Source organism: Poecilia reticulata, linkage group LG20 (genome assembly GCF_000633615.1).
Source record: "Poecilia reticulata strain Guanapo linkage group LG20, Guppy_female_1.0+MT, whole genome shotgun sequence".
In the NCBI taxonomy this organism is placed as follows: domain Eukaryota; kingdom Metazoa; phylum Chordata; class Actinopteri; order Cyprinodontiformes; family Poeciliidae; genus Poecilia; species Poecilia reticulata.
The window spans coordinates 18917805-18941052 of NC_024350.1; the positions used below are offsets into that span (position 1 = coordinate 18917805).

General features: G+C 42.0%; 1 protein-coding gene across 3 annotated transcripts in view; it reads right to left on the reverse strand.

Moving 5' to 3' along the window:
- The window catches only part of LOC103456731 (disco-interacting protein 2 homolog C-like), a 51185-nt gene that overhangs the window by 18798 nt on the left and 9139 nt on the right, over window positions 1-23248 (reverse strand). Inside the window, exons 2-13 of one of the 3 annotated variants that reach the window (XM_008396439.2) lie at window positions 14586-14648; window positions 13976-14101; window positions 12406-12531; window positions 9035-9325; window positions 8199-8321; window positions 7489-7635; window positions 6474-6593; window positions 4290-4487; window positions 3284-3375; window positions 2368-2478; window positions 329-452; window positions 147-256 (exon numbers count right to left, since the gene is read on the reverse strand). In XM_008396439.2, the coding sequence (XP_008394661.1) occupies window positions 147-256; window positions 329-452; window positions 2368-2478; window positions 3284-3375; window positions 4290-4487; window positions 6474-6593; window positions 7489-7635; window positions 8199-8321; window positions 9035-9325; window positions 12406-12531; window positions 13976-14101; window positions 14586-14648 (1631 nt within the window). The remainder of the gene's footprint in view (window positions 1-146; window positions 257-328; window positions 453-2367; window positions 2479-3283; window positions 3376-4289; window positions 4488-6473; window positions 6594-7488; window positions 7636-8198; window positions 8322-9034; window positions 9326-12405; window positions 12532-13975; window positions 14102-14585; window positions 14649-23248) is intronic. The other 2 variants (XM_008396440.2, XM_008396441.2) reach the window with 2 other exon arrangements.

The window sequence follows — 23248 nt, forward strand, 5'->3', positions numbered from 1 at the left end:
TATTGGTTTTATGTAATATTGTAATTTTCTGAGAAGCTGATGTTTGGGTTTTCATTAGATGTCAGCCAAAATAATCAAAATCAAACATGAATAAACCTGAAATATAGGTTCTGCCGGTTCTGATCCGGGTCCGTCTGGAAGCTCACCTCTATGTACGCCGTGTCGTTGTTCGCGTCCTTGATGTGTGGGAACCAGTCTCTGGGCGGCTTGGACAGATGCTTGGACTCCGTTACAAACCACAGCAGCTTGGGCCATCCTGCAGGGGGCGCTAACATGTAAACTCCTGCTGAACGCAGCGTCAGCCATGATTAATGACCTGCACTCCAACCTTTGAACTGCGGGATCTCTCCTGTTGCGCTCTTCGGAAGACCCTTATGGCAGGCATCGCTGGTCAGCGCCACGGTAACGCCGCAGCTGCCCAATAAAAACCCGATCTGCTGGCTGCCGGCATCCTATTGGATGACAGAGAAAACGACAGTTAACATTTAAATCAACAATTTACATGTGTTGATTTAGAACATCTGACATGTTTTCGAGTTCGTTCGAGGATAAAAAGTTAAATCTCCAACATTTCCAGAACAGTGCTGCTCTTTATAGCAGCACGTTCCAGCCGCTGTGCTACATTTGCTCTGATTTATTCTTTTTTTCCGGACTTTTATTCATCATTTTTCATGTTGGATCATTAAATGTTTGGACAATTATTCCCTCTGGGTTTGGATGTTGTGAAGCTGGAAGGACTTCTGGTCTTACATTTTTACTTTCAGGCAGTTTTTATGATGGGTAACCATGGCAACAAGGTATTGTTTCACAACCGGGAGTCGCTGATTAGCATCTCAAAAGCTCAACTAGTTCCTGAACTACGACCCCAAATCCCACAGGAGCTGAAAAGAAGGAAGTTCAAACCATCCGTCATTCTAACCAAACAGCCAGACAGATTTAAAGAAGAGCAGCAAAAACAGAGGAGGAGGATTAGCAGCTAGCTAACAGCTGATGATGTCATCCAGGACATGTCGTCCAGTTCCAGGAATAATCTTAAAATTCCTTTATTTTCTGCTAAACTCAAACCATCAATCAGGTCTGCAGAGAGAGTCATCAGAGCTGAGCTTCCCTACATCCAGCTTTAGGGTGAGAAAAAGAGCAGCTAACGTCTCTGCAGACCCTACACATGCTGGACATGCTTGAAGTAAAAGTCAGCGCTGCAGAGCACTATTTGTAAAAAATAAATAAATAAATAAATAATTACATATTTGTATCTAAAGTTTCATGTTTACGCTACAATCTTACACTATAAAAACACAAAATCTTACCAAGTATTTTTGGTCAACAGCAGATTATTTCACTTACAATAAGACATTTATTTTTCTATGTTCTCAGAAATAATCTGCTAGTGGAACTAGAACTTCAACAATATTAAGGAAATAATGACTTAAAACAAACTCCTTGATCTTGCTGAAAAGTTACATATAAGTTAGTTCTAGGATATCTGCAAACAAGAAACTAGACAAAAACTACTTGGCAAGGCTTTGTGCTTTTGCAGTGTAGTCAATAAAGCTGACTGTAAATGTTGCATGAAAAGTCTGCAGGAACTTTTCTCCCCTTTTGTTTCAAACTTTTAGACTAAAATAGGATCAATCATAATTGGACTCATCAGTTCCGACCTCAAAGAAAACTGTAAATGGAAATCAGCAGGAATCTGTTTGTTATTAATTTATCTAATGTTTGTAAATAAACTGATGCTTGAGCTGCAGTGACATTTTAAACCCTGCAGCAGAAACTCAAGCTGCCGGTTGAGGAGTTAAGAGCAGTGGACAGCGCGCAGCAAGACATTTTCTTACTGCAGTAAGTAATCAGAGTGTAACCATGCCAACCGTGACAGGCAGCACGTCTCGGTATTGGCTCCCAGATTAAGCAGAGGACTTGGTGTGCTGAAGCACGATTGGCAGCTGGAGACTCAGTAAACCGGCACAACGGACGTGTTTCCAGATACAAGTTGCTGTCAGAGGACAGACAGACCTCAGACCGGTTCACATCGCAAAGGTCAACTACATGACCCACAGGGAACGGGGGGGGTTGAGGGTGCGGCGGCGGCGTACAGACACATGTTTCTCTTCCTGCTGCTCCTTGTGCAGAGCGGATTAACTTCTCAAGAATACTTGTTGCCAAAAACAGATAAGACCGACGATCCGAAGTAGTTTTCCTATCACTGACAGGACAGAAACACGTCCAGCAGGTCAGAGGTGAAACGCTGACAGGGACGAGGGGAGGGGATTAACGTCACACAACACCTGACCTCCAACTGGGAGCAAAACGAGGAGCTCAAAGAGCCAATAAGAAGAAGGAGCATCTCTGATTGGCTGGCCGACTTACTTTGCGACTCAGCGGCACCTCGATGGGAACAGGAACCACCTCAGCCAGCAGGCATCCGTAGAAGGCCACCATGAAGGCCACTGGGTCGTTGTTAGGAAACACCAACGCCACCTGCAGGAAACAGAGGGAACAGCAGAGAGGCGTGGTTTAACATCTGGTGCAGCTATGCTAACAGACGAATGCAAAACTGCAAAAATACAAAATGTTACCAAGTAATTACATTTTTTCCATGTTATATGTGAAATAATCCACCAGTGGAATTAGAAATTTTTTAATCAATATTAAGGAAATATTGACTTAAAACAAGCGCTTATATCTTGCTGAAATGTTATTTCTTTTACTTCAAATGTACTGAAATATTTGTTCTAGAAACCAGACAAAAATACTTGAAGAAAAATAGTGAAGAAACTATGGGATTGTTTAGATGAAAGCATGTGTTGGAATGGCCTAGTCAAAGCCTAGTTAGTCAAAGCCTAGTCCTACCTCAAACATCTGCTCACTCACCCTTCAAATGTGACAAAGATAGACCTATTCTATTTTGTAAATGATATACATGTCTGCCACACTTCTCTTCTGATTTTTGCTAAATTTACCACAAAACATCCCAGAATAAATATAAGTCTAAAGGTTTAAAGGATGTGAAAACATTTGCACTTCATAATTTAATAAATAAAAGTCTTTTTCGGTCAGATTGAACAGATGAGCTTCTGTCTGTGCTCAGTTTCACATGTTTTATTTCTTGTCTTACAGACGGTGTTACTTAGGAACAGAACACCGAGCCGGTCTGGCTGAAAGGATCGCAGATGTATTTTTATAGAAGTCAATATGTCAGATGACGTCTGATCAGTGGCTGATTCATGAAGGGAGCCGGCGTTTGACAGAAAGAGGAAGCTGTGAGGGGTCGCAGGTGACTCACCCGATCGCCCGGCCGCACCATGGGCTCCTGCTTGCTGCCCAGTTTGTGGAGGATGTTGTAGGCCAGCTTGATGCTGCGTGACCACAGCTTCCCTGCAGGGGGCAGCAAAGGGAACATGAGTGGGAAAAGGTCCACAGGAAGTCAGAGTGAGAATCTTTGTTCTCCGCTTTGTGAAAAAACACTATAAAAGGTCTGAATGGAAGAAACCGCCATCGACTGATTCAGTTTCTATAGATAATTCAGATCCTAGTAGACTGACATAAGCTCAGCCACAGGAGAAAGTAAGTACACCCTTGACACTTTATGCAATTTTTTAAGATTAAATTATCCTGATTTGTTGATGATCATTAAGTCCAACCAGCTGCAGCTGCAGCATTTGGACACATGAAGTCAAATTAAAGATGTCTGGTCAGAAAACAAAACCCAGGTTTGGAGAACCTGAACTCTTCATCAGTATTAAGAAATTATTGACTTTAAACAACAACAACAAGCTCATATTCTTTGCTGAAAGGTTACTTGAAAGTAGGGTTGGGTGAAATTATCATCCAATATAATATGACCATCATTAGCAAATCTAGCAGATGATTGTCAGCGATAAGACCCGCCTCCTGACTCTGTGTGGTTGTTCCTGGTCAGGGTCTTCAGTCTGCATTAGTAGCTGCAGTCTACTAATGCAGCTGTGAGACAGATAATCTGTCTCACAGATTATCTGTCTCGCATGTAATAAACTGTCATCACATGGTGACAGTTTAAACAAATGTGAAAAACAAAAAAACATTTCTGTAAAAGTTACATAAAATATCTTCAATTGGAATTTATCAAGACAACAATTTAAAAAAATTCTCAATATGAGAGATTTTTTTGATAGTTGGTAAACAGTATGACAAATGCCCACTGCTAGTTGTGAGTTAATTTTGTCTTATTTCAGGTATATTGCAGTACTTGCATTAGATGTCATGTTTTGCAGTGTGCATGTGGGCGCCACCCCTGAAGAGCACCTGCTTACCATATGTGAGGATGTAGAGGGGTTTCCCCGCCGTGTCCAGGCTGGTGAGGCAGGGTGCTTTGGGGGAGATTGTGCCCCAGCGCTGCAGCGCCGCCTCTAGGGAGGGGGGCCAGTTAGTGACCACGCCCAGCGGCTCCCCCCTCACCGGTATCATCTCCGCCCCCTCCGGCCGCGGCTGGTTGGGGTCTGGCTGCTGGACTGGAGGGGAAGCAGAGAGATGCTCTGAGCGTCATATGGTTTCAGTTTGTGGTGCGTTCGCTGCTGCAAAACCATCATGGCTGCAGTAACCGAAGGCAACGAGGAGATGCAGCTGTGAGGCCGAACACACACTGCACCTGCTGCTGCAGGACGAGTTCATGAGCAGAAAATCCATCAAACTGTGACTTCATGCAAACATCAGAGGCGTAAAACTATTCACCTCCTTTTGTCAGGTTACAACCACAAATTTTAATGGATTTCATTTGATAACGCAAAGTAGTGCATCATTTTGAAGTGGAAAAAATTATTCATGGTTTACAAATTAAACGCACGGTAAAACGTATTTAAAGATGAAGTAAGTTTTTTCTTCTCTGAAATCTAAAATGTATAGATTCTTTGTACAAAATCTACTCTTAATATTCAACAAATGGCCTTTTTAGAATCTGGACATTTCATCCATCTTCATCACCCTTATCCCTTAGTGAGGTCGGGAGGGTTGCTGGTGCCCATCTCCAGCTAACATTCTGGGCGAGAGGCGGGGTCACCCTGGACAGGTCGCCAGTCTGTCGCAGGGCAACACAGAGACAAACAACCATGCACACACACACTCACACCTAGGGACAATTTAGAGAGAAAGACCCCAAGCCAGGAATCGAACCCAGAACCTTCTTGCTGCAACTGCGCCACTGTGCAATCCCTCTGGATATTTCAGTTAACGATTAATCAATTACTGAACTGGTTGATGGTTATTTTAATAATTTATTATTTTTTATAATTGCTTCATGTATTCGGATCCTTCTTGTACAAATGAGTAACTGGAAGAGACAGTAAATGACTGCTGACTGAAAATGAACAGACAGCAGGACAGATGGTGAAGTCTGAGCAAACCGAGCCTCAGAGTGGCACAGTTCAAAGGTCATCTTCATCTCAGATGTTCTGTAAACATTTATTCTCCATTTAGAGCTTTCTGACCTTCATTATCTGCATAGAGAAGCATTTCAATGTGGATTTTTAGAAGGAAATAAACAAACCAGAAAATTCCCCAGGAATATATAAAAAAAATATCAACCATCAGTGAAATTTTATGAGCCATCACCGTTCTGCCAGAATGTTGGGATTTTTATTGCCAAAATATTTGGTGACCAACAAGATTTCCCTCACATGAATCCTTCATGTTTGTTTCAAAATGTAAAACATTAAAGTCATTATGAATCTCTAGTGAGAAAACTTTAAAAGTCAGAAAGTAGGAAGTGTTAAAGGAAACAAGGAAGGAAGGATGAAAGAGAGAAAGAGGAAGGAGGGTCTGCATAAGGGAGCAAGGAAGGAAACAAGGAAGTAGATGAAGAAAAAAACACAAATAAAAAAAGACAGAAAAAAGAAAAGGAGAGAAGGGGAAGAGGACGTACACAGAGAAAAATGAACCAGACACAAAGGGACAGAAGAAAAAAACGCAAGAACAAAGGACAGGAAAAAAGGACGCGGAAGAGGAAGGAAACATGGAAGGAATGAACAAAAGGAAACAGAAAAAAGGATACAAAAGGAACGAAAGAATCCAATAAGTGGAATGAGAAAGGAAGTTAGTAAGGAACTAAGGAAGGAATTACATTTGTCCATATTTTTATTTTCATCTGCAGCCGTGGCTTTAAGGTTCTGGTGGTGACATAACTGTAAACTATGGTGTGGCTTCAGTTTCCATGACAACTATTCACCACAGAAACTTAGAAAACCATGCAGAGGTTTAAGAATCACAACTCGGCATGAATAGAAAACAAAGTGCAAACTTCATGTCAACGTGGAGCTGGAGAGCAAATGCAGCTGACAAAACTCCGTCAGTCTGGGTTCTGTCAGGAAGAGTTAGAAGTTAAACGTTTTTTAGTAATAACTCCTCTGGAAAATTAAGCATGTGTGTTGCTGCTGAACCGAGAGCAAGATGTGAGTGAGGACCGACAGACAGGAAGTGATGCAGACAGGACGGCGGTGTCTAACCTTCCAGAAGCTCATCAAAGTCGTCGACGAAGAACTCGCGCAGCGGCGGCCTGCGGGGCTGCTTCAGCGTGTTGACGAGCTGCTGGATCTTAGCCGACACCCGACTGCTGACTGGAACACCTGGAAGAATCCCAGCAGAGACAGCAGGCTGAAAACGGCTGGAAAACACGGCCGGAAACAAAACGGCCAAAAAACACAGCCGGAAACAAAACGGCCAAAAAACAGCCAGGAACAAAAAGGTCAAAAAACAGAGCTGGAAACCAAATGACCAAAAAACACAGCTAGAAACAAAACTGCTGGAAAACAAAGCCATAAAAACAAAAAAACAAAACAAAAAGGACAGAGAAAACAGCCAGAAAGAAAACAGCTGCAAACAAAATGGCCAAAACACAGAAATTAATTATGGAGTTGCTATTTCAGGTCAAAGGTTAAATACCAGGAAGAAAGAAAAGAAGCGAAATGAGGAAGGAAAGAATCAAAAAACTAAAAAGGAAGGAAAGCGGAACAGAAGCAAAGAAGGAAGTGCCCCCCACTTCCTGTTTACAGATCTGCTGGTTGTGTTAGCCCCGCCCTCCACTTCCTGTTTCCAGATCTGCTGGTTGTGTTAGCCCCACCCTCCACTTCCTGTTTCCAGATCTGCTGGTTGTGTTAGCCCCACCCTCCACTTCCTGTTTCCAGATCTGCTGGTTGTGTTGGCCCCACCCCCTACTTCCTGTTTCCAGATCTGCTGGTTGTGTTGGCCCCGCCCTCCACTTCCTGTTTACAGATCAGCTGGTTGTGTTGGCCCCGCCCTCCACTTCCTGTTTCCAGATCTGCTGATTGTGTTGGCCCCGCCCTCCACTTCCTGTTTACAGATCAGCTGGTTGTGTTGGCCCCGCCCCCACTTCCTGTTTCCAGATCTGTTGGTTGTGTTGGCCCCGCCCCCACTTCCTGTTTCCAGATATGTTGGTTGTGTTGGCCCTCCACTTCCTGTTCACAGATCTGCTGGTTGTATTGGCCCCCGTCCCCAGCTCACCGTCGCCGGTCTCCATGCGCTCGGCGTTGCCGTACTTCTGCGTGCTCCTGGCGATGGTACCCATGTTGGACATGTGGTGCCGCTCGGTGTGGGAGTGAGACGAGTCCGACGAGTATCCCGTCACGTCCGGCGGCGTCGAGTGGTTCTCTGCAGGAGGACGGACAGGAAGCAGTCAGTCAGTGCCACTTCCTGTTGGCTCTACGCTCCATTAGACCCGTCTGACCGTCACTTTGTGTCACATCCTGCCGCGCTCAGCAGTCTGCCGTTTCATGACTCAGCGCTTTGGTCATGTAAACACTGATATGAAGTGAGCAGCTTCTCCAAACACTGTCACATAATCTAGTTTCATCTATAAAAAACTGATAAAGTTATTATCAGATCATCATAAATCCATCCATATTCAGCAGGGTTCGTTCACTTTTCACACATTAATGTTGGCATTTTTAATGGACTTTCAAGGCAGCTTTTAGAGCAACTTTGCCTTAAAAGTGTCATTATTTACCAAATGACCCTTCATGACAACAGTCAAACATTCATAAAGACTCCTTCATGTTTATGACAGTGTCATGCCAGCCTTATGCACGCCCCGTCAAATAAAGAGTTACCAAACAAACTAAATTTAGGTCTGATCTTTGTGAAGTTCGGATCTGTTTTTGTGTGAATTATTCCATAAGCCAGATTTGGGCTCTCGGTTCCCGGTCTGGACCTACCCTCTGACTCCAGAGGCGGCGGCCACAGCATGTCCGATCCAAACTCACAAGACCGCCGCAGAGAGCCGCCGTTCTCCGCCACGCTCAGAGCGCCCTTCCTCTTCAGAGACAGGTGGCCGATTCCTGCAGAAACACAGCGTGGTGTCAGAACCGGGTCAGAACACGAGACGCTACAGGAAAAAACGCTGCGACACGGAGCTTTAGTCACCCTAAAATCCAGGTTAAAATACTTTATTTATTAAAAGAAACGTTGGTACTCATTACTGAAGGTTCTTCAAAAGGTTATTTTAGAAGTTGATGGCAGGAAGGAACTCCTGTAGCAGTCTGTATTACAGCGGTTCCCTGGAAGCCTCTTACTAAAGACACTGTCGTTGTAATGAATACTCATTTTTATCCAAAATTTTCTTTATTTTACTTTATGGCTTTTGATTAAAACAGTTTTAATTTCTGCTTTTTAAATTACTTTTAACCAAATAAGGCCAAAAAGAAAAAAGAATTTGAGTTGATGATTAATAAAAAAAATAAAAATAAAAGAAATGTATCTGCCATCTTACTGAATAGTAAGATAGTGAGAATTAGGGATGTTGCAGACAGAAAAAAGATGTAAATTTCTACCCAAAAACTTAAAAGATAAACCTTGGATAAAAGCATAAAAGTAAAAAAATTAATAAAAATAGGTTTTTGACACTCAGAAATGTCCAAGTTTTTTCTAGAAAATTTCTGAGATTAATCTAAAAATTTCTGAGCTTAATTTTGCTGGAAATACTTTTTACACGTATATGTTTAATTTTTAGGCTTTCATGGCGTTTCAGTCGGTCACAGGCCAACGTTCTCACCGTGATGCGACTGTGACAGCAGGCTCTGCTGGTGGTGCGGCTGGCCCAGGTGAGGGTGGCCCAGGTGAGCCAGGTGCGCGATGTGAGTGTGCGCCAGCGAGTCAGCCAGCCGCCCGGCGTTCCCGCTGCCTCCGCTCTGCGTGGACGAGGACGACGAGGAGGTGGAGCCCAGGTGGGCGGGGCCAAGCTGGGAGGGCCGGCTCATCCAGTGCTCCATGCCCGTCATGTCGTCGCCCGGCCCCGCCTCCTCCTCCGAGCCCGACGACGAGTCAGAGCACAGCGGCGACAGGCCTGGAGTCACAGGAACATGTTACTTTACACACAGCAGGAGAAAAACAACCAATACCAAAGAAACAGAAACATTCAACATGACAGGAAATGTTAAGGAAAGAAAAACTCCATCACCTGCTCAGTCAATTTTATTTTTATAGCAACAAGCCAGATCAAAGTGCTTAATACCATAAAAACACAAAAATACAGTGTTTTTATTTGTTAATATAATAATACAGTAACCAATTATGAAACAAGCCAATGTACAAATACATCAACTACATGGGTCACCATTCCAATAATTATGAATCTAAAAATGAAATTAAAAACCAGTGATGGAACTCAGTTCAATTGTTTAGTTGAGTTAACTGCAGAATCTTTAATTAATTAATCACATTTTAATCAAAAACAATATCGCAACAAAAAAGCAACATTTTAAATTCAACACTTTTTGCTGCAAATTAAATAAATAATTTTTTTTAGCCTATATATATGCTGTTGTCCGTTGCTGCTGTTTGAATGTTGCTCGTGCGTCAGATAAATGGGAGTACCAGAAACGTGTGAATACAAAGGTTCCAGCCAAAATCTTTGTATGTAAAAAAGAAAATAAAAAAAATCCATTCAAATTTTTTACCCATTAAAGCTTTTACGCAGTTAATTAATACAAATTACTACAAAGAATGGGTGATTGTTTTCAAATGTGGTGCTAAATCTCTGACATGTTTTTGGGTTTAGTTCTGCTGTAGCCGAGTGTCTGAGGAGGAAGAACAATCTGGTATTGATTTGCTGCTAGGTGCTGTTTTGTTTTTCTCTGGTTCTGTTTTTTTCTTGGATTTTTGTTTTTGTGCTTGGATCAAAGTAGCTGAGACTTTCTGTTTTAGGACAGGCTGAATGTTCCAGAGCAGGCGGGAACATGAAGCGTTAGAAACGGAGGTGGAAATGCCTCCATTCCTGCCGAACTCCATGAGAAAAACCAAAATACTCCCGATGACAGTTCCCAGGAAATGAAGCATAATGTTCCCGCTGGTCTATTGCTTCACATCCCTGATAAATAGGTACAAGAATAAAATAATTTATTAAAGCAGCAATAAAATCCAAACTTGTATTTTGAGTAGATTTATAGACAGGCCCACAGCATCACAGATCTCCCACTTTACAGTGAGCCTGAATTGCTTTCTAAGTGTTTTCTGTCAAAAGGCTCAACTAAGTCTGGTCCTCATCATATTTTCACTTCCAGCTCTGTTAAATATTTTAATTATTGCCCAGACTGTGGCATGGAGACGATAAGATCAGTTACATCATATCTGCCTTATTAGAGTGACATGTTCTCTTTTCTTTCCAGTTTTGAAGAAGAGAAATTGACATCTTGCCCCACAAGGAAAATCTGATCAACTTAAAAAACAGATTAAATACTTATATAAAAAAATCTTCATTAAACTTATTTTATGCAACTTTTTGAAATCTGTCATATTTATACAAATTTTTTTCTTAATGTTATTTTCCACTCAGAATAAATTAGCGCTAATTAAAATTTGGATTTTTAAAAATCTTTTCATTGTGAAATTCTGCAGCTACAAAAAAAGATTAATTTATTTAAAGGTTTTTTACAGATCTTACATTAGTGTTTTTGTCCCACCTGAGTCCGGTTCTCGGTTCGATTTGGAACAAAAGCTGAAACATTCGTTACATTTCCAGCTGCTGCGGTTTGTTTTCTCTCTGCTCCTAGTCAAACCAACCAAACCCTTTGAGAAACCTGTTCCCTTCCTCACCTGAGGGGGCGCTGCACCAAGAACCACTGAAGGAGACAGCATGGACCCCTCTCAAGAAGACACTGAGCGCAATTTCCATCTTCACTAAATGCAAACAAAAGTAAAGTGGCGTCTGATTTTACCGGTTGGAGGATTTCTCTTTTGTCTTTGGTAAAAGACAACGAGCCATTTCTCCTGCTAGCACCGAGCTAGCAAGCTCGTTTTGGTTGCATTTACCCGGAATGCTATGCGCTGTCATTTGCTTTCTGCTTTTGGAGCGGTCTCCACTCTGCCTTTTTGTTCATATAAGCATTCAAACCGCATCAGAGTTCACTTAAACCAAACAGACAGAGGTTTGTAGGCGGACCAGAATTTGGTTTTTGGTTTGATTAAAATTCACATCTTCTCCACACCAACCAGTTTAGGGCCAGAAAACAAAACATTTAAGCTTCCAAACAAGAAATTAACTAATAATTATCAAAACTATGGAAATTATTAATGCAAACGTCCAGAAAGAAAAAGATTTCTAATAGGATAAATTCGCTGCTGCAGTACTGTGACCTTTCAGTGACTGAGGCAAAAAGCTCAGCAGCTCAGAGACACCAAATGTCAGTAATTAGTGAATCGGATCTTGTGGCTTGTCAGTGAAACAGCCACAAGAACCAATTTGGGTCCAACATGCTTCAGGCGGCTGAATTTTCTCCTCTGAACAGCAGATAATTGTGAGAGCAGCCGATAAGGCCGGTGAGCGCCGCTGTGTGCAGACATTTAACAAAGTGTTGTCAGAACGGTGGAAAAACACGACATGATGCGTTCAGGGTCACGTCAGCCCCACTTAGCCATGTGCTCAAAGGTTAAGGAGCAAATTACAAAGGAAAAAACTTATTATATTTCCTTCATTAAGACTCAATTAACACCAAAATTATTCCATCAACTGTGGCTATGGATGATCTAATGAGCTGCTGTGTGAGGTAAAGGTCAGCTGCGCTGTCCGTTTTCTGGGCCGTCTCTCAGCAGAAATGCTGCAGAAGGTGACGGGGTTCAGCTTTAACAGCTTCCTGCGGCCGGTTTCCTGTAAATCCCTCCGTGGGTTTAACACGCCACAGAGAATGTGCCTGGTTGCAGTTTGGGTGGGATGAGCGTTCCTCTGTCAGAGCCATCTGAGAAACCAGAGAATCCTGTCTGAGCACAGAGCTGCTTCTCTGGTGGAGTCAGGAGACGCAACTCAATCAATGTGAGCTGCTAACGTTACTGCTAACATTAGCGTCTCTGTGAGGTAGATCAGAGAAAAACCCCGAGTCTGCCTGGTAGGTGACCTGGTGTAGGGAGCAGGTTTTGTTTGTGCGTTGTCACCTGGAGGCGTATAAGCGTCCATGGAGGTCTGGACCACCAGGGAACGCCGTTTGGAAGGCATGGGCACCGCCATCTTCCTCTCTACGTGTCGCGCCAACACAGCCTGGACCGCCTCCGTGTGGACGTCTGAGGAACAGAGACAGGAAGTCACACGTCTACAGACACACTGGACGATCGTTAGCCTGTTTGTCGTTTTCAAGCTACCAACTCTGAGCTAATTTTCAACAGTTTTTGTGTTTATCTTGTGTTAATTTTAAGCAGAATAGAAAGAAACACTAAACAAGAGTAAGATAAGTTCTCTGATGTGACCATTTAATTTTGACATGTCTGTTACAGAAGCTTCGTTTCTATTACAAAAATATACAAAACTTTTTCTACATTCTGCTAATGAGACTTCCTTTAGCATCTTTCATGCTTCTCTCAGGGTGAACTTGTTCAGATGGCCTAACAGGCAGGCAGTGGTTTGACTTTCTTTAACTAGTTGACAATTTTCCCTTCTGTAGAACAGCAGATTTTAAGTTGTGATGTTTATAAAATCTTAACCAGACTCAAACTGCTACAGTTTTCTGCCTGAAGGTCTTTGAATTTTTTGTCTCCACATGATGTTGCAGTCTGCAGGATTTTTTACTTCTTCCATCCACTACAGTTAAAAACAGAGTGATTTGATTTCTCATATGGAAAATCAACACGTTATTATCAGGAACCATATCACCTCCCAAACGCAGACAGGTTCTAGAGTAATCCTTGCAAATACTGCGTTCAGTTTTTCCCCCAGTGTATTATAAGCCTGGCGGGTCACCAGGCTTTACTTGTGCCCCCACCAGGCTAAGCATTGCTCATTTATTTAAGTCTTTTTTAAATGTTTGCATTTTGTAAGACTTTGCAGTTGGTGTTCAGGTATTAATCTTCCAATATTTCAATATTACCTAATTATCAAGTGATATTTTCAAATTTCCTGTCAACTTAAAACATTTTTAATTCAAAAACACAACGGGCTGCTGGTTAAATGACTGCCCTCACAACCCAACCACCGGGCTTAGCAAGTTTTCTGGGGGAAACCTTGATATTCACTTGGAAAAGTCACAACCAGCTACTGTAATCATAATCCTGCACTAAACTACACTAAACAAAATGTTAGGATTTCTGAAAAAACATGAAATCTTAACATAACAGAAACTTTTGTTTTTTACCCAAAGAATATTTAATTAATCTTGCTTTGAGATCCACTGACTGATTAGTGTAATTATTATTTACTTTTAATTGTATTTTTCTGTGTAAGCCTTTCCTTAAGATGGTTGGTGTCTAAGTATTGTCCATACGTTCTTCCTATAACATATATTTTCATATTTTCTGTAAAGTTTCAACATTTTTTAACAAACACTCTGCTGGTTGCCCGCCTCAGCGCCTCTTCCAGCGGGTTTAGCAGGATTTCTGGGGGAAACCCAGACACGTCTGACTGCAGGCAGTGTGAAAGATTTCTGAGGTGTTACTCAGTTTGTGAAAACCACAATAAAACGGTGCAGCTGGTGTTTCTCTGAGACGAAGCGTGGATCAGGCAGGCTCCCCGTACCTGATCGGTAGCGCTCATCTCTGGTTCCGGACGTTCTCCGCCGGTGGAAGCGGGCGGCGGCCGGGGGGCCAAGCGGGGCCCGATGAGACATGGGCCCCTCCATACCTACAGAAGCAGGCAGAAAAGCTTGTGGACACACGGACAGGTTTTTACAGGAACAACATGTATATGAACATGAAGGCAACAGATAAGAGCGCAAAAAAGGAAAAAAAGAAACATGGAGGTGATTTGAAACGGCAGAAAAATGGCATTTTTCTGACTCCATAACCCAAAATAACCAACATAAAACCAGAAACATGCAGTTGTTGCATCTCTGCTCTGCGACAGAACATCGCTCAGCATCCCTGGACCCAAAGCTTACCCCGGTGTGTGTGATGTGTGTGTGTTAGTGGCAGGGAGCGACTGATTCAGAGGAGCAGGCCCGAGCTGAGCTCCAGGGAGTCCTAACCTACATCCACTAATGGCGGCTGAAGACTCCATCAATAGAGTACAGTGTTCAGACTACTGTACTCCTCCTGATAGCAGATCGATACTCCAGCAGCGCTATGGGAATATTTCAGCTGAGTGGGCGGAGCGGGTGTGTGGAGGGGGTCAGAGGTTGCTAAATTACCTCCAGCATATGCCCTGATCAGCTTGGACCTCTTCTTCTCATAACCCTTCTGAGTGATGTCCCCTGTGAACAGATAGATAGACAGAGAGTGAGAGAGGCAGTGCTGGCTGCGACGGACGCTGCTGGTGTCATCAGATACGTTTTGGTTGCTCATCTTTTTGTTTTAGGAAAATCACCGCAGCCTTTCCTGTCTCTCCCAGTCTTCAATGTCTTTATCTGACTGTTAATCAAAGAGAAAAATGTGAACATAAAGAAAAGAAGATGAGATGACGCGATGGATGATTATGCAAATGAAGAATGGAAAAACAAGACATAAATCATGACCAGATCAACATCCTCTTATCTAAAATAAACAAAAATTTAACATTCAAACAAAGATAACCTGAGTAAAAACAAACAATCTTCAAATTATTTATAAATGTGAAAATATGGTTCACCCCTCAACTTGATCATGAATTTAATGTGACTAACCACATGGTTTCGGTCCAGTTTCATTAGAAACAACCACAACTGATTGCTGCTTCATGCAAAGAATCAACAAACCACTTAAATAGAGCCAGTCTGACGACATGAAGTAGGACAAAATACCCCAGAAACCAACACATCAATCTAACAGCAAAATTCAAGAACTGATCAAAATCTAAGTCGTGAGCTATGTTTCCATCCAACTGTCATGTGAATTTTGAGCGAACTTTAAAAATGTCACAAAAAAAAATCATCTGCATGTTTCCATCGACTGATTTGGAGCAAATCAACCACGACACATGAAGTGTGATTTCATCTGATGTTGACATCATAACAAACCAACAAAGTTTACTGCAGCAACATGTTTAAAATGTATCCAACAAATCACAAAATAACCCAGAACCACATCTGAAGCTCACTAAGGTTAGAGTTCATGATGTGGCAAAAACTGAAGCCACTGCTGAACAGTAAATGATTTCCAGAAATCATGTTGAAGATCCCTGGGACTTGGAAAGTGCAGATCAGGTTACAGTTCCTGAAAACTGACAGTTTCAGGAAATAAAACGACAGTCAAACATGGAGGTGGTGATGTGATGGTCAGTGGTTGCTTTGTTCCTGAACAACTTGGCACAATTCATGGAACCGTGAAATCTGCTCTCTATAGGAGAAAGTCAGTTTGTGACCTAAAGCTCTGGACCTCTTTGGTTCTGCTGTCAGAGTTCTGGGTTCTACCAGAACCTGCAGGGATATTTTCAGGCATCGTTCACGACCCCAACATGAGTTTGTTGGTTCAGCATCCAACAGGAGCTGCAGCTGACGGATCATCTCTCCTGGCCGGCTCGTTTATGATTCATTTATGTCCGGTCTTCTGAGGCACAGAGCAACAAAGTGCTCCACAAACAGAACCCAGTATGGATCTATACATGAAAGCAAACACATAAACATACTCAGAAAAATGGAAGTGAAGGAGCGAAGCAGGAGTCAAACCCATGATCTCCTTTCTGCAAGGCAACAGCTCCACCAAAAGCTCCAATTTCTCAAATTGTAGCATATTTCAGCAACGACGCATTTCAAAATGATTTTTATAAAACACAGGAATACAAAGTCACAGGACACACAGGCAACAATTGTCCAGTGCTGTCGTTCATTTTTTCAAAAGCAGCTCTAACCAGGTGGGTTTTTAGCCTAGACTTAAAGGCACTCAGCGTTTCAGCTGTTTTGCAGTTCTCTGGCAGTTTGTTCCAGATTTGAGGTGTGTAGATGCTGAATACTGCTTTTCCACGTTTGTGGTTTAAAGCCATATTCATTTTGCCAACATCTTTCTTCTGACTGGACGTCATATTAACATTTCAGAGCCTCTCAGTCAGAATCAGGACTTGATTAGAGAACCTGGAGAAAGCTAGAGATTAGGGTGATGGCAGGCAGGTTTTCCTCTGGCAGACTGGAGACGTGTGACTGACTCGGTCCAGGATTAACTGGACCTCACAGAGCAGAAGTATCCCCCATCAGTCTTAGCGAGGAAACCCAAGAAGCTACATGAGCTAAACGGCGCTCTGCAGCCGAAGAGACGACAGCATCAGCGGCCGTGTCATCAAACCGAAGGCGGCCATGACAGTGGCCAGACCAGAGGTCGGTGGGTGATAGGAGGAGGTGGGGGTTCATTACAGTCCTTGAGGGGGATCTCCACTGCTATGGCAACCTTCCACCAAACCAACACAATCACCAGATATCAATCACACCCTACAATCAGCACAGCATCGCTAATATCTGCTGATACTTTCTGGTTTGTCCCAATTAAATGTTAAACTGCCTCTCCAGTTGCTGATTATTGATTGTTCTTCGGAAGGTCAGGGAGATTAAACAGAAGATGTGTAACTTCATGCTTTACAGTTTTCCCAATAGCAGGAGAAAATGGGGAATAATTTGTACTTGCAGTAAAACGTCGGATGTTTTCCACTCGCTAAGCTATTTCTCTGAGTCCTGAAATGCAGACAAACTCCCAGAACACAGACGGTCATTCACTTCTCCTCAACCTTTTAACATCTTGTGTTTTGACACACAGTTTTCTAAAATTAAACAAGATAAACAGCTTCAGCAAATGTTGCTAAACCGAGCAGAAGGAGCATCTGTGTGGAGTATTTTCATCCCCGCTCCAGAGCTGCAGTGGGTGTTTCCTACAGCAGGATGATTTATGTGGAACCCGACCCAAATAAACCAGTAATGAAGGAACATGTCAGCTGCTAGACTGGGACGGGTTCTGGAGGACAATCCGTCTGGGTTCAGGTGAACAAAGAAAACAAGAATAAATCACTGCTGGGTCGGATATTTCTGCAGACAGCAAGACAAATGGAGGACTGTGTAAGTCTGAACACAACCAGACAATAACAGCTTCTTCATACTAAAGAGTTTATAGTCGAGGAAAAGAAAGCTCTCCCTCCTACAGATGATTCAGCAAATAATAAAAATACATTATTATAACCTGAACAGGGTTTTCACAGCTTTCACCAACTCAACTTTTTACAACCTTTTCTAGACTATTGTGAAGAAAATGTAAGACCTGGTAAGACTAGGAAAGACTGGTGACGCTACAAAGCTAGCTAGCAACAGTATATTAGCAACTAGTTAGCAGTAGCCTCAATGGCCTTGAGTCAAAAACGCCATGAAATGAAAATGTCAGCGGATCAGTCAAAGTTTAACCTGTCCTGTGAAAAAAAAACTACATAGGAGAATACAAGATGAAATAGTTCTGCCACGATAAAATTTAAGATGTGTGATTAACAAATTCAAGATCAACTTACATTTTATTTTATGAATTTAAGACTTTTTAAAGATTCACAGACACCTTGCTGACCTAAATTGTAAGCAAAGATGCAGAATTTATTAGGGAAAGCAGTGACCAGGTGCTGCAGATCATCAGTGTCCATAAAGCTGCTCTTTTTCCAGTTTGCTGGCCTGCAGAGTACAATGCCAAACCAGAAAGACAACAGCAGTGAGCTTAAGAGAAGAAACTGCTGCTTGACATCAATTTTGGAAGGTAGATTAAGCACATTTCCAAACTGTTTGACGTCATTCTGCAGCTGTAAATCTTCCCAGAATGTCCATCATGATCAGCCCATGCAAGGCTCAGAGAACTAAAAAACTCACGAGATCCATCTTAGACTCTGCAGTTAGCAGGTTAAACGTTCTGACAGAAGAGGGGAAGAAGAATGAACATGTCTGGCTTGTTTGGAAGGGTTTAAAGGAGGAAAAACTACCACTTAGGATGTTTCACTAAGAGTTTTAACACCTGATAGCCTGGAGACCAAAGTCACAACATTTGTTACATTTCCAGATGCTGCGGTTCCCTTTCTCACTCCACTGAGTGAAATAAACCAAACCATTTGAGCAACCTGTTCCCCTCCTGGCCTGTGGGGGCGCTGCACCAAGAACCAATGAAGGAAATGACACAAAAAACTCTGGAGAAGACACTGAGAGTAACTTCCTTCTTCACCAAATGTAAATAAAAATGGAGTGGCGTCAGATTTTAGCGGTTGGAGGAATTCTCTTTTGTTTTTGGTAAAGACCACAAGCCATTTGTCGCTAGACTAGTGTGTTTGTTTTGGTTGTTTACCCAGAATGTCCTGCGCTGTAGTCCACGTCCTGCTTTTAGCGGTCTCCAGTCCGCTTGGTGTTTGTATATGCATTCAAACCACACCAGAGTTCACTTCAAATGAACCCAGACTGAGGTTTTAAAGGACCACAGTTCATTTTTTAGTTCCTCATCAGAGTTTGATTACACATTCACAAGTCTCCAAACAAACCGGACCTTCAAACGGACTAAACAGGGCTGGTGTCAATGCACCCTGAAATGATCATCACTGAGCACGGTGTGGGAGGTGTGATGTCTCGGGCTTCTTCTGCAGGCACTGTAAACTCTTCAGTGAACCAGATGTGGTAAAGCAGGTTTCTACCGGAGCAGCGTCTCTGCTGACTTCACAGATAACATATGCCGAGCTGTGGGGAGTCTCTGGAGTGCAGGGAGGAAATATGTGAGCAGAAACACGAATGAGGGGAAAATAAAGCGGATTTGCTGCATGGCTGTGGTGACTGAAAGGTGTCGGTCTGCAGCTGAATCACAGACGACAGAGAGCGCAGAGAAAACAGGCCTGTTTTTAAATCACCCAGAATCAAATCAAATGGGTTGATTTAAGTCAAATGGAGAGAGAGGGAAATAAAGAGTTGATAATCTGATGGTGGAGAACGGCCAGAACATCTGGGTCCAATCTGCTGATCGGTGCCGGTAAGCTTCGTCTGTGTGCTGTAAAAACCGACGGAGGCCTCCAGCTTCTTCTTCGTCTCGTCTCTGATCAGCCGCAGTAGAACAACATTCTCTGTTCTTCTCTTTTTTACTCTCTTACAAACACACCCGAGGTCCGTGGGGAGACGCCATCTTCCACTCGCAGCGCAGCGCAGCAGAGCTGGGAGGGTGTTGCCTAGCAACGGTTCTCTTGGAGAAGGCCTGAGATGGCCATCTTGGATTTGGAGCATCAGATGAGAGAGGTGCTCAAACGGTACCTGCCAAGGTGGATGAATATGTCTGGATCTGGGCTGTGTGTGTGTGCGTGCGTGTGTGTGTGTAGGGGTGTGCATGTGTGGGTGTGTGTGTTGTCGCAGGCTAATTAATTCCTCCTCCTGCTCAGTGATTTTAATGACACAGCGCGGAGGACGGATGGCAGCAGCTACAGACTGAAGTTTTTCTGCGGCTGAGCGGTGGAAAGGTCTGCTGCTCTCTGAACACGCTGTTCTGTTGGGCGAAACACACACCTGTGTATGATTTTCCTCTGCAGCAAACCCATCAGGCCTGATTTTCTGCTCATCTCTATCTTAAAGGGACAGGCACCCTTCAGATCCTGAACTCGCTCTCAGCCTGTTTGAAGCCACTTCCTAAAGCTGCTCAAACCTTTTAAATTCAGAGGTGAAGGAGGAAGATTTTTACACATCCAGACTTTATTTTTCATGGTTCATAAAGTTCAAGAACTTTTCAAGCATTTTCAAGGTACATTTTCAAACTTTTCCAGCGCCACACTGAGAAGGTAAAAACTACACAAATTAACTAAAAAACAGTTTCAATTCACCATTATATTCACTATATGATAATTTATCACTGTTATTAATCATGTCCTGTGTTAGAGCTGAAATGATTAATCAGATTAATCGTGATAAATTGATTAATAACATAATCGTCAACAAATTGGATTAATCATAAACTGAAGTAAACAGACTCAAAAAACACAATTTACTGAAAAACATCATATTCAGTGCTATAATTAAACCCAAACTGTACAATATATGAATACATTTTACATTTAAAATAAAATGTATTCATATACATGAATACTACTGGTATGCCTTTTAGTGCATTTTAAGCACTAAAATGTTTATTTTCTTATTAAAAAAGGAATTAAATTATTTGCTTATTTGCATCTTTTAATGTGTTCCTAATATTGTACAAAAAGGCTTAAATGGTTATATGAGAAATTTCTAGAATGATTTTTAATCAGTTCTTTCGATTAATCGATTAATCAATTAATCACCAGATTAATTGATTACTAAAATAATTTTCAGTTACTTGTGATAGACTACCTTCTACAGCAGGTAAACGTAATTAAAACAGCATTTTATGTTTTGAAATGTGTCTCACACCTTTTACAGCTGACTGGTCTGAGAACTTAACACTGAAAAATCCTCCAACCTTATAAACGTTGTTTACCGTATAAAAAATAAGCAGCATGTAATTAAACAGAGCAGTAAGTCATTGTTAGAAATAATACATATTCATTACACTGAAATAAAACAAACAAATCCTGTTACAGTAAATGACCCTCCTTCTCAAATGAAACGCTTTAACACAAAATAAAAAGAAAGTTACAAAATAATCTAATAAATGTTTTGTGACTGTTAAATATTATCTCTGCTGTTGAGCTGTTAGCATACAGCAAGTCTTCAGTCAGAGGCTTCTTCAGATTTGTTGCAGTACTGTGTGCTACTGGAGATCCTTCTGGATGTTATGAGTTACGACAGCTGAAACTGAGGGGAAAACTGCAAATCGACATATTTTACATGTAGATAAATACTTAAGAGACTCTAAATATTTTGTGTTTTCCACTCAAACTCCGACTGCCTGGGTAACTGTCCAGTCCAAATCTTAATGTAGCTTTGGTTCATCATTGGAGGCAGCAGCGCAGCAAGAAGGTTGGCAAAGTGTGACAGATAATAGCAAAACAGGGCAAAGAATTGGGAATAAGGAGGTTTAACATTCTGGATGGTTTGTTACCAGAAAGATGGCTGAGTGCTCTCTGAAGGAAAACAGAACTGGCCACTTGATTTTTCTCCAAAGCCTCATTTCAACTCTGGCTTTCTCCTCCTTAAGCCCCGTTTGTTCGGTTTTCTGGAGCTCTAATACATGCTGGAGCTGCTCTGTGATTCTCAGGAACTTGACATTTATCATCCAATGTAAAAATAAATGGCTCATTATACACAGCGTCGAAGCAGAGTGTGCTGAAAATGTCACGTACTGAAAACTGGCAACACATGTCTGGTCATATGGAGCGACTTATTCAGCCAGCCTCTGACTTCTGTCCACAGCAGCAACCAGGACCAAATGTTTCTGAGGCCGAGCTGGGAGGAGAGAAAAATCCAAATGTTTGGAGATTCATAAGCAGAATTACTAAGATGATGGAATATCAGAGATACGAATCTTTCAGTGTGTAGAGATGTGATTCGACTCTGATTTATAGGATCCCGATTCAATTCATTTGTAATTCAGAAACGGTCTAGAAAATCTGTCTGAATGATGAGGCTGACAAAGAAAAAGACAATAAACAAAATATTTATTTAAAACTATTCCACGCCACTGAACTGCCATCTTGGTAGACAGACACTGCATAAAGCATAAATTATTGACTTCCAGACCAACAAAAAGGAAGTTTATGGAAAAAAATAAGACTTAATAGCTGTAATGTACCTTTATTGTTTGTAGGTTAGATAGAAACCAGGTGAGAGCTACTTCTAAACTTGTGGCTTGTTTATTTTTGTCAAGGCAGTTAGCTACAGATACCTACCAAGATGGCTGCCAGCTACAAAAGCTCCCAGAAGTGTGATGTCACGTGAGAACTACATGTTGGGTTAGCTTAGCCACCAGGCTTTTTCTTAAATAAAATTAAAAAAACATCAAAGAACTATTTAAAATATAGTTTTATAAATAATTAGGCCGACTAAAATCTATTTTAGAGAATTGCCAGGATTGTGATTCTCCGTCGAATGTTTTCTTCTATAGAATATATTCCATAAGAACAGCATGGAAGCAGAAGCGACTGCAGCATCCAGATGTGAAACTTTGATATATTTGATAAAATGAAACGAGTCGTCAGTGCGTTGCACCGTCTCCATGGCGACCGGCCTCCATGGGAACCAGCTCACCCAGCCTCCTCTGAGCAGCTGCATGTGTCACACTCAGCAGACCCTCGGCGGTCCCGCTCACATGTGCAGGGTCCTTTAGCTCTACGGCCCGTCTGAACCTATCTGGACCCATCCGAGCCGGCGGCCCATAAACAAACACTGAACAGGAAGCAGGGCCCCCAGTTGGAGCACTGGGTCAAGGTCGTCCTGTAAGGTCAACCAGTGGCGGCTTGGTCAGCGCCCGGTGCTGAGTGTTGGGCTGCAGGCAGACTAGCTGCCCAGTTCTACAGAACCAGACCCAGAATAACCAGTGTCGAGAAAAGTCGAGCTCATCCCACTTCCCCATGCTGGAGATTTTAGTTTAATAGTAATAATAAATAAAATTACCTTAAAATTAATGACATAGGTGACATCAAGACCCAACAATAGAGTCAGACTGTAATAAAATGAATCTGGTTGTGTGTGTTGTTATTGTGTCCTGCAAACTTTGCTTTAATTCTACTTTTTTCTATTTAATCATAAAAAATCATAGTCAGGCAGAAAGAGAGTCATGAAACAGGAAGAGCTGGTTTTCTGAAGAAAAGGGGAAGTTTCTGTCTTGCATCAGGCTAAAAATAGTTCAGACCATTCCTTATTTTAAAGCATTAAAGGTTTTTAAAGAATAAAATCTAAACATTTTGAGAGATTGGATAAAACCCAGAGTAAAATATTTAAAATAATGACTTATAATTATGCCAATAATTAATATTGGTTTAACCAGT